General features: G+C 40.9%; 1 protein-coding gene across 1 annotated transcript in view; it reads right to left on the minus strand.

Annotated features, from left to right (window-relative positions):
• pth1r (parathyroid hormone 1 receptor) overlaps nucleotides 1–15,637 on the minus strand; it is a 64,634-nt gene that overhangs the window by 24,867 nt on the left and 24,130 nt on the right. Inside the window, exons 2-4 of the mRNA XM_054768696.1 lie at nucleotides 11,228–11,330; nucleotides 4,532–4,642; nucleotides 1,994–2,118 (exon numbers count right to left, since the gene is read on the minus strand). Coding sequence (XP_054624671.1) covers nucleotides 1,994–2,118; nucleotides 4,532–4,642; nucleotides 11,228–11,330 — 339 coding nt within the window. The remainder of the gene's footprint in view (nucleotides 1–1,993; nucleotides 2,119–4,531; nucleotides 4,643–11,227; nucleotides 11,331–15,637) is intronic.

Genomic DNA, 15,637 nt, shown 5'->3' on the forward strand with positions numbered 1-15,637 from the left:
GTTGATTTTGAAATTCTGCGACATTGATGGTAAAAACTCGACATCGGTTTTCAATGTAGGCAAAAAATGATACAAACGATACAATATCAGGCCGATAATTAGCTGGCCGATATTATCGAACAACCCTAATTTGAACTCTTATACTACTGAAATGACTAAAGTTTATATATAATTATATTTTCTTATATTTTCTTGTAAGGCCGCACGGTGGTCTAGTGGTTAGCACATTGGCCAATACAGGAACAGCCTGGAGATCAGGAAGATCTGGGTTCGATTCTCCCCTGGGCATTTCTGTGTGGAGTTTGCATGTTCTCCCCGTGTGCGCGTGGGTTTTCTCCGGGCACTCCGGCTTCCTCCCACATTCCCAAAAACATGCAGGTGAGGTTAATTGGCGACTCTAAATTGTGAGTGTGAATGGTTGTTTGTCCATATGTGCCCTGCGATTGGCTGGCGACCAGTCCAGGGTGTACCCCGCCTGTCGCCCGATGTCAGCTGGGATAGGCTCCAGCATGCCCCCGCGACCCTAATGAGGATGAAGCGGTATAGAAAATGGATGGATATTTTCTTGTTAGAGTGCAACTTTTTTCTCTTAATATTTTGACTTTGCATTTTGGTTGGAATTTTTTTATTTTTTTATTTTTGGTTTTCTTGCTAAATTACATTTTGAGAATGTCTGCACTGGCTGCACTTTGGACACCCCTGGCTTAGTGTTTTAAAAATAGGCTATGTCCATTTTGGGGGCATTTCGGGAGTGAATGGCGGCAAATGCTTTTTCATAGGCTACAGCCAGTCATTAGGAGGAGTGAAAGCATCTGTCTGTTCCATCAGGATGTCTTCTAGTTCCTGCTAAAACTACCGCTGTGGCAACATCCACTCAAATCTCTTCTGGGGTCGATGTTGTTTACAAACTTGCCATCTATTTCAGCACAAGTTGCTGCTTCTATCTCCTCAAAGTACACTATGCTCAACAACTGAATCACAAAATTGACAACTGCTGCAACGGTTTCAATTTGTAGCGCTACAGGGTGAGTGGGAGATTACATTTCCCATCCATTTTCTATGCCGCTTATCCTCGCTACGGTCGCGGGTATGCTGGAACCTATCCCAGCTGACTTCGGGCGAGGTATGCCCTGGACTGGTCGTCAGTCAATCGCAGGGCATATATATACAAACAACCATTCACTCTAACATTTAACTCGCCAATTAACCTAACATGCATCTTTTTGGAATGTGGGAGGAAACCGGAGTACCCGGAGCAAACCCACGCACGCACGGGGAGAACATGCAAACTCAAGGGAGATTCGAACCCAGGTCTTCCCGATCTCCTGACCGTGTGGCCAACATGCTAACCACAAGATTACATATCATACGCACCAATCCAAGCTGCCCTGCAAGCTATATCGGAGCAAGGTTTTTTTGTTGTTTTTTTGTTAAGATTTTCAATAACCTGGAAGTCTAATTTTATGCTTTAGAACTATTTGAACAACACCAGAGGTAAAGTGGAACCCCGACTGTGAGGCTTTATAACTGATCATCCGTGGAGCTGAAGTAAAGCGGAAAGAAACCCTCAAATAAAAGTTTGAGGAATCCTACAACAGTCATGAAACATCAATACTGCTTTGAACTTACATAATAGTAATGCAAAGAGCAAGTGCAAAACCAGTATAGGGTAAGAATGTATTTTTTTATTGTAGGTTGCAGAAGTGGTGTGAAAAGGACTCATCGTGTCCTCAATTCAGTTCTATTTTTAGCTATAGAAAGTTTTTAGCTGAGACCATTGTGTTACTGCTTGCAATACTACAGCAAGACATTTTCCTAATTGGAGCGCAACACAAAGAGCTACCATTGCCCTTCCTCTCATCAGGGGTTTAAACTCTACTTAAAAGTGACTCTAGATGACAATGTACAAAGGCTTTTATTAATGGTAGCCTAAACCAGCGCAGCACCACTGTAAAGTCTACCAGAGAGCGACACAATGACAGACGGCACTTACCTTCTCGTGGTTCTGGTTGTAATGGGAAAGGAACCTTGCACATTCACTGTAATTGGCCCATGTCTTGTTGTTGGCCGTGGAGAGCTCCCATGTTCCGTTGCTGTCACAGCGGCGGTAAGCTCGTCCTGCACATGGAGCAGAAAAAGAGAAAGACTTAATTACTTGTTGGAGAGATGTTTGCTCACATAGGCAGTTGATTGATGTAGTTAGTCCTGGTGTAGCAGCCCACAATGATGTTAAAGGCTGATTGTTAGTCATAGGCATATGACATTTAGCCTTCCCGGTACGTTGCACTATCATGCTAGGTGTTAGCATGCGAACGTTGTCATGTTAGCATTGCTAGCACGTTAACATTAGCATAGTAGCATTTTTAGCCATTTTCATAGCTACACACATACATAAACACATATACCACTATTATGCTCAATGTTAGCATGCTAACGTTTAACATTAGCAATCTAAATATGTAGATAAAATAAATGTAGGACTAATATTTATGGCGTAAATCACAATATGGGGCAACTATGGCGCTCGGCGGAGGTCTGCGCTCTCCGAGTGCTTTTCTTTTTAGCTTTATTTTTCTCACTTTTATACATGCAAATGTCATGTTGGCAATGTCTTTCAAAGGCTGTTATTGACATTGACAATACATGATGATGCATGATTTATACAAATGGGTGGCACCAGGCATCTGTGTGGAGTTTGCATGTTCTCCCCGTGCGTGCGTGGGTTTTCTCCGGGTACTCCGGTTTCCTCCCACATTCCAAAAACCTGCATGTTAGGTTAAATGGAGACTCTAAATTGTCCATAGGTATGAATGGGAGTGTGAATGATTGTTTCTTTATCATTTATATGTGCCCTGTGATTGGCTGGCAACCAGTCCAGGGTGTACCCCGCCTCTCAGCCAAAGTCAGCTGGGATAGGTTCCAGCATACCCGCAACCCTAGTGAGATTAAGCGGCATAGAAATAGATGGATTGATGAATGGCATCAGGACCCCTGTTCAAGACTGCTCCTGAGAATATATTCTGGGCTAGTGCATCTTGAACCCCTCCTTTCATTAGTCATAAAATAGACTAACCCTGAATGTGGTCTGCTGTATTTTACTTTGGAACACTCTGAACAAAGGACAATGACAAATAATTAAGCACTTGCATTCGAGCCAGGTATGTGAATTACTACACTACAAATGGTCCAAGTAATTCCTTTTACTAAACTATAAATGTTTTGTTTTTACCCACGGGTACAGTCTAGGCAGTGATGTGCGGTGAGGTTCATGGCTGCTGAGGCACTGACTCTTTTGGAGTTTTTTATGTTCATACAAGTTTCTCATTAAAAGGATAACCAAAAAAAGATGAGAATAATCCACTTTGGTTAAAAAATGTTTCCAATTGTTTTCCGATACTTTGTAGTCCCGTTTATTTATTTGTTTCCATCCAACCATTTTCTATGCTACTTATCTTCACTTGGGTCGCAGGGGTATGCTGGAGCCAATCTTAGCTGACTTCGGGCGAGAGGCGGGGTACACCCTGGACTGGTCGCCAGCCAAGCCATTTATTTTTTTATTAACTGAAAAACATTTGTGTTCTTACTTTATATCTGTATATGAAGAACATGCACTCTACCCTTCTGTAGGAGAAGCTCTGATACTTTGTTGTAAAGGTCTGACCACCTCCTGGTAAGGTTGGGTATATAATCTACTTCATTCATTCAGCAGAATTGCCCCATAAACCCACTCATCTTTGCAGAATTGTTGTAATTCAGCCACATTGGAGGGTTTTCCAGCATGAACCACCTTTTAAGGTCATGCCACAGCATCTCAATAGGATTCAGGTCAGGACTTTGACGAGGCCACTCCAAAGTCTTCAGTTTGTTTTTCTTCAGCCATTCAGAGGTGGACGAGTGTGTTTTGGATCATTGTCCTGCTGCAGAACCCATGTTCAGCTTGAGGTCAAGAACAGATGGCCGCACATTCTCCTTCAGGATTTTTTGGTAGACAGCAGAATTCATGGTTCTATTTATCACAGCAAGTCTTCCAGGTCCCGAAGCGGCAAAACAGCCCCAGACCATCACACTACCACCACCATATTTTACTGTTGGTATGATGTTTTTCTCAAATGCGGCGTTACTTTTACACCAGATGTAATCTGACACCGCGAGTATCCGTTGCGGATAATGCATTTTTGCGAGTACGAGCATAAAACGAATACAGCTTGTCAGTCCGTACTAGTGTTGTTGAGGGGTCTTTTTCACACAAGGCTATGTAGGTTTGTATTTTTTTCTCCCTTAATAATAAAAAGTGTCATTTAAAAACTGTCTGTTCAATTGTGTGGTCATTGACTATTATTTAAATTTGTTTAATGACCTGAAACATTTAAGTGTGACAAACATGCAAAAAAATAAGATATTAGGAAGGGGACAAACACTTTTTCACACCACTGTACATTGCTTTAATTGCAACTGTGCAATTAAACATATGAAGCATTTGAAGCCAATGAGCTTCTGGCTGCTAAATGGTTCTCCAAGGCCAAACGTCTACCTCTATGATTGAAGTCATAGATGTACTCTGGGCATGCGGTGGACACCAGCTTTCCTGAAGCCCCCTCAGGCCAGCACACAATGCCATCCCATTCTGGTGCACAGTGGCCACCTATGGAGACATAAAGCAGAGCAACATAGTATCACGTACTGGATTGTATGTTTTTTTGGGCCATGTACAAAAGCAGCAGTGTGTTTTACATTGTATGTAATTAAGCAAAGCAGGTTAGTCTCGTCAGAAATGTACAGAAAAAGAAATTGGTCTGCGGGTCAAGTGGAGAGCACACATGTTTGTCCACTTTCCATCCATTGTCCTATAATTAGGACTTACAATTGTGGCATTCTAAGCATGCTGTGGAATAGTAATGTGTTTTTTTTCCCCAGTTTGTACTGTATGTAACCAAACTTAAATAAAGCTAAACCAAGCAATAGCACTTGCAGTTGTTGTTGCTTTTTGTTGTATTTTTCCCCTGTCTGTTCCCTGTTAAATTAAACCAAACCAATCAAAATCTTAAGACCAGTTGAAAAATTGCTAGAATTTGCATTTTGCACATTTGGTCCTAATGAGGTTTTAAGTTGAGCTACAATATGCAAAAGCAAGAAGGGGGAGTGAGACAAAAAGCACTTTGAAAAAGTAATTTATTGAAAACAACAATTAAAATGTTCTCAGTAAGACTCAGTAATGAGTAGCTCCACTGTTCTTGTTAATCACTTCAAAAATTGCTTTGGGCATGCTTGATGCGAGTGTTTCCAGGAGGCTAGTGGGAACATTGCTCCAAGTGGTGAAGATGGCTTCTTGAAGGGAACCAAACTGTCTGGAAATGATGGCCATTTTTATAAACTTCCCTTACCATCCATCCCCAAATGTTCTCTATGGGATTTAAATGAGGGGAACATGCAGGATGGTCCAAAAGAGTGATGTTATTCTCCCTGAAGAAGTCCTTGGTCAAGCGAGCATTGTGAACTTCAGCATTGTCCTGTTGAAAAACCCAGCTGTTACCACACAGACGAGGGCCCTCAGTCATGAGGGATGCCCGCTGCAACATTTGCACTTAAGCAGCCACCGTTTGACGACCCTGTACCACCTGAGGGGGGGGTATCGTATCGTATACCAATGTAATTTATCTCATTTAGTATTTTTCTCTACTTGATTTATTGTTTTAAGTCAGTGTAAATATAGTTGGATTACATTGTCGTTTGCCAAATCTCAAAAGATGAAGCCTGAATTCAACTCTGGTCTTCCAAACACAACTACTGAAACTACTGAACTGTGAACAAGGCAGTTTTACGTCAATTAGAAGTTCTAAATGTCGGTTTGGGTTATTTTTCAATTAATCACCCAGCCCTACCAGATGCTTAAAGAAGTAAATGGGTCCATTTTTCTCATACCTACTGTTGCTGATTATTCTTCTCTGTTTGAGTAATATCACTTCATCAAGCCTTTTCTAACATTCCACACCACAAAATAAGAAATAAAAGTATGTATGTGTGCTTTTCCTCGATTTGTGCTGATATATCGGATTCATATCAGTATCAGCCGATATCGAAGGCTGCAATAGTTAGCCCTAGTTATTGTAGCTGTTGGCTTGTGCTGTTTCTTTTTTCCTCTAAGCGAAACCAAACATTTGTAGGTGATGATGTACACTAGTTGTTATTGATTTCCTCTCCATCTATCCCCAGGTTCTCCAATCAGATTCGAGCAGGTATTGTCTTGGGTATTTCTCTCTCTCTCTATCTGTGCCCTCTTAAATTAGGCTCAATCAAACATGTCATGTTTTTGTTGCTGTTGTCTTCTGCTGTCAGTCTTTTCTCTCTGTCTGTCCCCTCTCAAGCCATGTACTGCCCGCTGGCGGGAGTATCCTAGACTGACTAGTCCCAGAGCTGAGTTTGACAGGGTTAGGTGCTTTGCTCAAGGGCACCTCAACAGTAGTGAGGAGACTAGTGGTACTTGCACTTATTTTTAACTGCATAGCATTAGCAATGTCGTCCCCCCCCTCCCCAGATTCCGGGCAAGAACCTCCCATATGGTTTGGCATTTGCGTTGTAGTATTATTAAAAGCATCTGCCCAGCTTTACTGGCCACTAATAACCAGCTATGCATAAAACTGAAACAACACTTTCTCTCCAGTGGATCCATCAGGTTCTCATTGCTGCAATCGGACGTACAAAAGCGACATGGTTTGTATTTGCTTGTCACCAGAATGAAAGAGCTGACAGATTCCTGGTGCAACCACCCCCAGCCGACCACACATCCAGAGCTGTTACTATGGGACCACCTACACACCAACATGCCTTAATGACACACAGACATACATATATTGGTATGCTTTTCTATAAATGACTTGACCACAATTTAAACTAAAAAGAAGCTACAAGGGAAGTCTGGTGTTAGAGATGCAAATGGGCTTCTCTCTCTCTCTCGCCACAGCTTATCTTAATTATGACCTGCAGATGTCAAAACATAGACTTCACGTTTTCTTGATGATGTTATTCAACGCACAGACCACAATCTTGGGGTCTGAGCTATTTTTCACCCAGCGATGTCTGGGGCATCAATCCCACATCCCTCTACTGTCCTCCCCCATGCCAACCTCAGCGTGTTTCCCCTCAAAGAGAACCTTGTCTCGCATGTGTATTTTAAGCACAAATAACAAAAAACATATGAAGTTAGAATGTTGAACTGAAGCAGCGAGTGTTGCAGGGTCACGTGTCCACAGTTTGTTCAGCTTTAACACTGGTTTTTACCTCCGCCAAGGAGGTTGTATTTTCAGCAGTGATTGTTTATTTGCTGGTGGAATTACATAAAAACAGTACAGAGGGATGAAGGAAGGACCTTTCATCATACTTAAAGCTGTTTTTAAAATTTTGCCCCTCAAGTGAAGCTAAACAAGTCAGCCACAAGTGCACCTAAGGAGCATTATACCTTGTCTTTTTGTAAGAAAACTGCAGTTTTGACATGCATAGTGCCTCTGCAAGTGCCCCCCAAAATAGCCCAAGAAATTGCTGACTAACACAATTCTCTGGGTGTTCCACACATTCAAGGTAACAGCACTACGTAGCAGTGAAAAGGGAACACCACACCTTATGTTAACTTACGTTCAAAGCTGTTAAAAACACCAGTCCAATATGCCCGCAAATTCCTCACTCACCGCTTCTTCAGTCCAAACACTTTAACACGGATCATCAAAAAAGCTTCCACAAGACTACACCGCTCAACAGTTACCACCACCCTTTTAGCCCACATCACAGCAAGGTGCTAATGATCACTGTACAATTTGGATTTTTATACTTGGGGTGTCAGGAGACACTCAGTTCATGAGATAAGACGATACACAAAATTGGGTCTACGAGAACGAGACAAAGAAAAGTACAATGAAAAAATATTTAAAAATAGATGACAATATTGCAGTATACTAATTTAATTTTTACTTTGTTACACTCTTCTGCACTCTGTGTGTATGCTACTGACCCCGCCGCCACCCACCAAGACAAAGAGATTCTATGACTGACAAGGTCTCACTCCGTTCATGCCGTTGCAAGATGCTGAAACCAATGCACGGAATGAAGCCTCTTCCTGCCTGTTTGCTGGCGAGAGACAAGAAAAACAGACACGCATGCACGTGGCAATGTATTGAAGCCAGCAAAATTATCAAGTTCATTTTTATTTATTGTGTGATCAATTAATTATAGTCCTAGGCCTCGTGCCCACGAGACATTTTTTTTTCTGAACAAGAAATGTTGTCATGTTATAATCCTGCAAGATCTTGTGACACCCCTACAAATCACTAAAAACGAACTTCCGTTTAATTCAAACTTCATCTGCCATTAAATTGTTTCAGATCAGTTTGGATGGAAAACTACAATAATTTTAAACCAACACTCATGGGTTTGCCCTCAAATGGAATGCTTTCTGTAGGTTTAATATAACTACTGTATTTCAGATTATATTCCACCATTTAATTAATTAATTAACAATTCAATAAATTATTGTTTTCATTATTCAGATTTTAATTATATATTCAATTGGCCTTATGTTTAATAAAAATGTATTTAATTATATAAAAATAGAACATCTTAATATTAAATACATTTAGTTTATATATTGAAGTGTTAAAATGCTATATATCTGAAGTTGTTTTTATTTTAATGAGGAATGTTGCAGTTTTTTGTAAACCAGCAAGAGCCTTTGAGAGGAGCACTCTCAGACACGAGTATGCTAGGATGCAAAATCCTAATGGGCCATTAAAAGAAAAAAAGGGGACTTTAACCAAGCAGAAATGGGAACATACGTTATGCGCTTATCCATCCATGCAAAGCCAACAACACTGGGAACGTATGTTTCATTAATCAGGTAAACTTAATCACGGGCTCTTTAACCGGAGAAGACTGAACAAGCATGAGTAACCTCGCAGAAAGAGGTCAGTGAACAGCACAAAAGCATCTTAATAGAAGTAAAGTTCCATTCAAAGCGCAAAAGGTTGCATTGCATGCAGACTTAATTTCAAAAATTGCATCCTTTCTTCCATAGCTTTATGTAATGTCTTTAAATGAGCTCTATTGTCTGACCAGTCCAAAGATACATATTTACAATCACTCATTGATTCAACTCTAGCTGATGCATTTCTTTAAAATGCAGAATTTTTTTTTTGTCGTAAATGAATGACGTAACAGTCCAAATGTGCTGGGAGGGAGCTGCTGAAGTGTGACACTAAGCCTTGCAGTCACACTGACCCGTCAGGACGGATTATGCGGGATGATGGTCCGATGAGCAACAGACACACAAACGCAAGCTAATGCTTTCATTGGCCACTCTGCTATGCATAAGCATCTCTGGCCGTCCTCTTAAATACACTCTGAAATAAATAAATAAGAGACCTGACAGCCATATTTTCTAAATTCTTGGCTAGTCATCAAAACCAGAATTGGAAACACCACAGGGGACAGACAAAAGCTTTTGTGTTCGCTTCCTGGAAGCAAACACTCTTAATTGCACGTTTCATTTACACGGGCCAAATCATCACAACCACAATTCACTTGGAACAAGAGGGAAATAATATCGGTTTGGCTGTGATAATCCCAAATATCCTTGTAAACAATCAAGTGACAGAAAACCACAATGAGGCTGGATTACCATGTTCTTTTAGGCATCCATAAATATACAAATAATGGCACCCAGGCAGAACCGCAGACAACTACAAGGAAACACAAAGTCAAGTTTTCACGTAATGCTGCTTTAGTGGCCTGGCTTATTGGCTATAAAAGACTGCAGCATCCACACTCAACAATTACATTAACGGCCTTGCTGAAAAATAGACCGGTAGGCCAATAGTGATATTCTTCTAGCACAGGGTCAAAAACATTGTGAATAACAGCTCTGGCTGTAGGCAGCCCCCCGATTAGGCCTGTCACGATATAAAATTTTGCTGATCAATAATTGTGCTGCATATTATCGTTGATAATGGATATTATCGACAACTTTTTTGAGACATTTTTTTCATTATTGTCATGAGAGGTGTAATTGACACTTGAACAACTAGATTGTACTCAAGTATAGTGTACCTATGTGAGCCACATTGCTTGACACATTAGCTTGACACAGAATTTGAACTGTCAAACATTTGTAATGTTTTCCGAAATGTTGGCTTTTCAAATGTATTCAATGGTTGCATTTCTTTTGAAATGTCGTGAGCGAAACTCTCTGTGAGTGCCCACCATTTTGCGCTATTTTGTTTATATTTACTTTGCCGACCAAATGCCTCAGTAAGCGTTGGCTGTCGGTAGTTTTTTTTCCCAGTTGGGAAAACTAAAAACGATGGTTGTGTTTCAGGTGTGTAGACAAGTTGATCGTGTTCACCTGCTTTCTTATCACTACTTTCGAACAAATGTGACATAATTAAAGTGAATGGAAACTATAATATTATAATATTAACATATAATCAAGTGCTTTCAGTTCATGTGCTACAATGTGCGTCGTCAACAAGCTGCTGCTATTTGGTCTTCAATGTCCCTAGAGGACCTTGTTTGTGTTCATTGATTTCTTTGTACATAAACACAGTCCCTGGCACATTTCCTGCATTTGCTATATGCCACTTGCTGAATGTCCTCACAAGTCTTCGCCCCCATTCGAATGCCTGATCTGGAAGCATAACCGATAGCAAAGCCTGCTCGGCCCAATAAAACCATTTAGCTGCATAAAATGTCTCCATATCCCTCAGTCTCTGAAAGCCTGAGACATTTGCAAGTCAATAAAGCCACAGGATAATCACTGTAGGGGAAAACTAATCAAGTGTAATCAATTTTGTGAGCTATGCGTAACCTATTTGGGTTTAAATAAATTTGTTTTTGAAGAGAACAAGAGGAAACTCCCACGCTAAACATCGTTGACACACTGCTGGATAGACGGATTAAACAGTGACTTCCTGCTGATGGTCACTGCATCTCATTACATCACATTTACATTTTGTGCAAAATGAAAATGTCACTACTACAGGCGGTATCCACAGTGGTTATGACGCACATGACCCTCATCAAGGAAAGAGATTGAATCCTGAACATGTGAAAGGATCTGCTCCTACGAAGTGATAATGTGTTCTGTGTACTGTGTGAGTGATTTACAGTAGTTACAAGTTCCCGCTTACACTAAAACTTGACGTTGGAACTTTTTCAGAAACCGAGGACCTCCTTTACTACTACTCACCGGGAACTTTGTGCCTCGACTTGATGAGGCTTTCACACTTGCGCTTGGCTTTGAACAGCAGCGCTATCTGCTCCTCTTTAGTGAGAACATCGTCTGCATGTGCCTGCAAGAAAAATAAAACAAAACAAATTAAGTCCAATGAACGAAAAGCAGTGACATGAGTTTTGAAGTACAGTCGTCCCTCGCTGCATTGCGGTTCGAACATCGTGCCCTCACGCTATCGTGGTTTTTCAAAAATGTATTAAAAAATAAGTTATTGCTGTTTTGCGTTTGAATAAAGTTTGTTATATATAAAAGTATATACAGTATAAAGCCTATCCAAGCAAATTTTATGTATTCATTGCCTAAATTAAGCATTTTCAAGCTTAAAAATGGCTAAAATAACCAAAATACAAATATAAGGCATTCAAAAGACGTGTTGTGAGATGTGAAGTGATATGAAGTATAATACAGTATCTGTGACTTGTGTGCACTTTTAAGAAGCGGGGTCTGGGAAGTGACGTGTGTGACGTAGGCTAGGTAGAGTTGACTGTTAGCTGAGTGCTAGCAGCAGGTTAGCAGGGTAGACAATGGCTGAGCAGCTCCTGTGCGAATATTCACTTCATGTATTCTCTGCTTGTTAATGAAGTGATTGAAGTGCGTCATGAGTCTCTCCTTAACCATAAACAGCGGCAGAAGAGTAGTATTCTACACTGGTCTCAAGGTGTCAGTAACGTTACATTGTTGACACAACAGCCACCAGGAAGTACGCTGTCAATGCTAACGTGTGAGTCTTTTGTATCGGGGTCGGGTCTGGAACCAATTAGCCGCGTTAAACGAGGGACGACTGTACTACATTATCGAAAACGACGTTACAAAATGGTATAACACATTTTGGCAATACATTACACATTTTAGTAAGCTTGGTTCCCAGAATACATTTAAAGCTGAAAAAGTTAAAACAATTATGTGCCAGACTTTGCTGTTTCCTGTGATTTAAAAAATATATATATTTGTGCTTTTATTTGAGAAAACAAGTGTGGCACCAACCCCCTAGGGTAATTAGCATACTACAATAACTACAATACTGCCAATGGCGTTCTTTTCTCACACCTTTCTCTTCCAACAGCATTCTAGGGGGTTTAATGTAAAGTTGGCTACAAGGAATCAAATTTAGGTTAGCTCGCAATAGCAACAAGGTGGAGAAACACAACTACTCTTCTTCTATTTATTTCTTGCTCGTGCACTGTTTCAAGTTGCTAGGCAGATTTTCCGGCATGCAAATTGTCAGACAAAGGAAATTAAAGACAGCACCATAAGGATTATTTATACACATTAGCATGGCAATTTAATCACTGCACAGTAAGCTAAATTTGTGTTTTATGCCATAGCTCAATCTCTTGGATCTAGCAGGGCACTGCCCCACATTACGTTGACATAATCACCCTTTGTTGGTTGCCCTACGTGAAATACGCCTTGCAAGGAACATTATAGAATTAAACATACAAAACGGACCTGTAGTGTAGCACAAACCACAGAACAATTGCAGCGACAAGGCGGCCTGGATAAAAGGTCCGATTAAATTTAACTTTGGCCATACTGTCCATGTCAAAGCTGTATTTTTATTTCAGTCTTCTCTTTCATGTCGGGGGATAACCCCTTTGAAGAACAGTTGTTGTGGTTAAATGCACAACTTCAGCTTTAACCGCACACAACAAGGGACAAAATCTTTATTTCCAACATGCTTTTATGTTAGTTTTATTATTGACATTGACTTTTTGATATTGACATAGGCCCTCCAGGCGGGGTTTTCGATTTGACAAAAGACATCGTCTCTTGCATGCGTGTCTGTTTTCCTCATTGCACACTTCCAAACAAGCAGGAAGGGAGTTCACTCTGCACTGGCTTCAGCACTTTGTCACCTTTGCTCCACAGACCGACGGCATGAACGGAGTGAGCCCTTTTATCAGTCGTATAGTCTCTTTGTCTCAATGGGTGGAGGCGGGGCATGTGTAATGTGGTAAAAATGAACTTCCTAGATTGTATTATAGAATTTATTGTCATATATTTTTCATTGTACTTTGTACAATGTTAAAATCTTGTCTCATCTTGCTCTTGTAGGCCCAATCTTATGTATCATCTTGCCTTGTGAACGAGTCTCTTGTGACACCCCTACTAATGACTAGTATGTAAATGTAAAATGTAAATGTACTTATCACTGTTAAATGTGACTTCAAACATTGCATGTACAGTAAATGTAGATTTTATGATGGTGACAGTTTCACCCTGGAATGGATTAATGAGGTTTCTATGATTTCCTGCTGGAAAACTGTATCCACTGTGTAGCATTTCTATTTTATAATAAATATTGTCAGAGGCACACAGGGGCACCGTATTGGGGTGAAAATCTAGGACAATTCTAAGGGCCTCTGACTGATAGGGACCCCAAAGTAGAGATGTGGTGTGGTGGGGGCCCAGTGTGATTTCTTTTCCCAATGGGGCACAGAATTTCTGGTGGTGCCCCTGAAGGTACACATGAAGGATGACATGACAGAGGAATTCATTTTGGGCAATATCACCCTTGGTAGACTATTCTTCATATTCTTCAGTTTATTGTTTCCACATGTGCAAAAATGATGTTGCATAACATTCTTCTTTAACAACTACAGACAAAAGTGGTGGCACAATGTGTGCTTAAATCCACAGTCCCAACCTTCTTTTTCTGTATAGTATCTTCAAAAAGCAGACAAGAAGCTTGAAAGGCTGCTGACAAGGATACATTTTAAGAATGAAAGTGTAAGCAAGCATTGTTTCCATTGCAACTGAATGAATGTGAAACCCCGGCACCTAATTTAGTGAGCCGCTGCAGCTTCGCTGCACACAAAACCACAATACGTCAGCCGCGCCTCCGTTTTTGACTATTTTCAGCCTGGAAACAAAGACGGCCAGTCTGTGGAGGAGCTGAACACGCTTACACTGTGTGCACTGTAAACAACCGCACACGGACTAACATCTCCAACCACAGGCAAACAAGGATAGATGCTACCTGTTGGCTGACCGTAAGTCAATATAAAATGTTCCACAGGCGGCTTACTATAGCAATGCAGGCTAGACGAGCTCATTTGAAAAATGTTATCTTTGTCATTGATTATTTCCCCAGTTCGAAAGGGAACAAATCAGCTCTCAGGCAGTAGATGGGCATTAGTCATCAGTAGATAGATTTCTAAATGAGATACAGAGTCATTCGACTCGTTTATTATTGGCTCACGGCACATTGTAGAAATACAATTAAATTGATTTTTTCTTGCCTTTTTATACATTTTAAAAATATGTCAAATATCAAAGTGGCCCTTGGCATCCTTTGATTTTTCTGTATTTGGCCCTCATTGGGACCCCCTGTACTAAATGGTCTACAGCAGACGTCTCCAAACGTTGCCCACCAAGGGCCGCATTAAAATAATTGAAGGATGATACATTTTGTCCATTAAAGATGCTATAACCAATCCAATGTGTGGCATATGAAGTTTAAAAAAGTGTATAAGACACACATAACAAGAGAGCGAGTGGCTGAGGCTGCCATTCGAGGCGAAGTGACCCAAAGCTGTTGAAAAGAGTGAGTGGGAAACAGTCAACAATGATATGACAAAAATCCTGGAACAACAAGGGGGCACAGCAGAGAAAAAGTTGGACAAGATGGGAGACATAATATACCAGTATGGAGAAGTACGCTTAGGAGTGAACATGGGGAAAAGCAATAAAGTAACACCGACACCAGTCAAATTCAGGAGACAGCAAGACATCGAAAGACTGATCAGCGAGAGAAAGCAGCTGAGAAAGCAGCGGAAGAAGGCCTCTGATGCAGCCAGAAATGGTCTCACACTACTCCAGAGAGACATCAAATCTCGGTTGCCGACCTTACGAAGAGCAGAGAACTTGAAGAAACTGCAAAAGAGGAAGGAACACACAAGAACACGGTTCTATAAAAACCCTTTAAAGTTTGTAAAGGATCTCTTCGCTAAGGAAAAAATTGGAACCCTCAAAACTCCAAAGCAAGAACTGGAAGAACATTTGGAAAAGGCCCACCATGACATGAAAAGGCACGAACCACTAGTCATCCCACATGATATCCCACCTATTCACCCTCCCAAAATTCCATCTGGAGACTGGCCCTCCAAAATGGAAGGAAGTAGAGAACATAGTAGAGCGTGCAAAATCGGTATCAGCCCCTGGACCGAATGGAGTGCCATATAAGCTTTATAAGAGCGCACCAGGTGTTCTACGCTATCTGTGGAAACTCATGAGAATAGTATGGCAAAAGGGAATAATACCCAAGGCGTGGCGAAGGGCTGGAGGTGTGCTAATTCCCAAAGAGAAGGATTCAACAGATATCAGTCAATCTGCCGTCTCAACGTTGAAGGGAAAATCTTTTTC

This window comes from Dunckerocampus dactyliophorus, chromosome 2 (genome assembly GCF_027744805.1).
Source record: "Dunckerocampus dactyliophorus isolate RoL2022-P2 chromosome 2, RoL_Ddac_1.1, whole genome shotgun sequence".
Taxonomy (NCBI): domain Eukaryota; kingdom Metazoa; phylum Chordata; class Actinopteri; order Syngnathiformes; family Syngnathidae; genus Dunckerocampus; species Dunckerocampus dactyliophorus.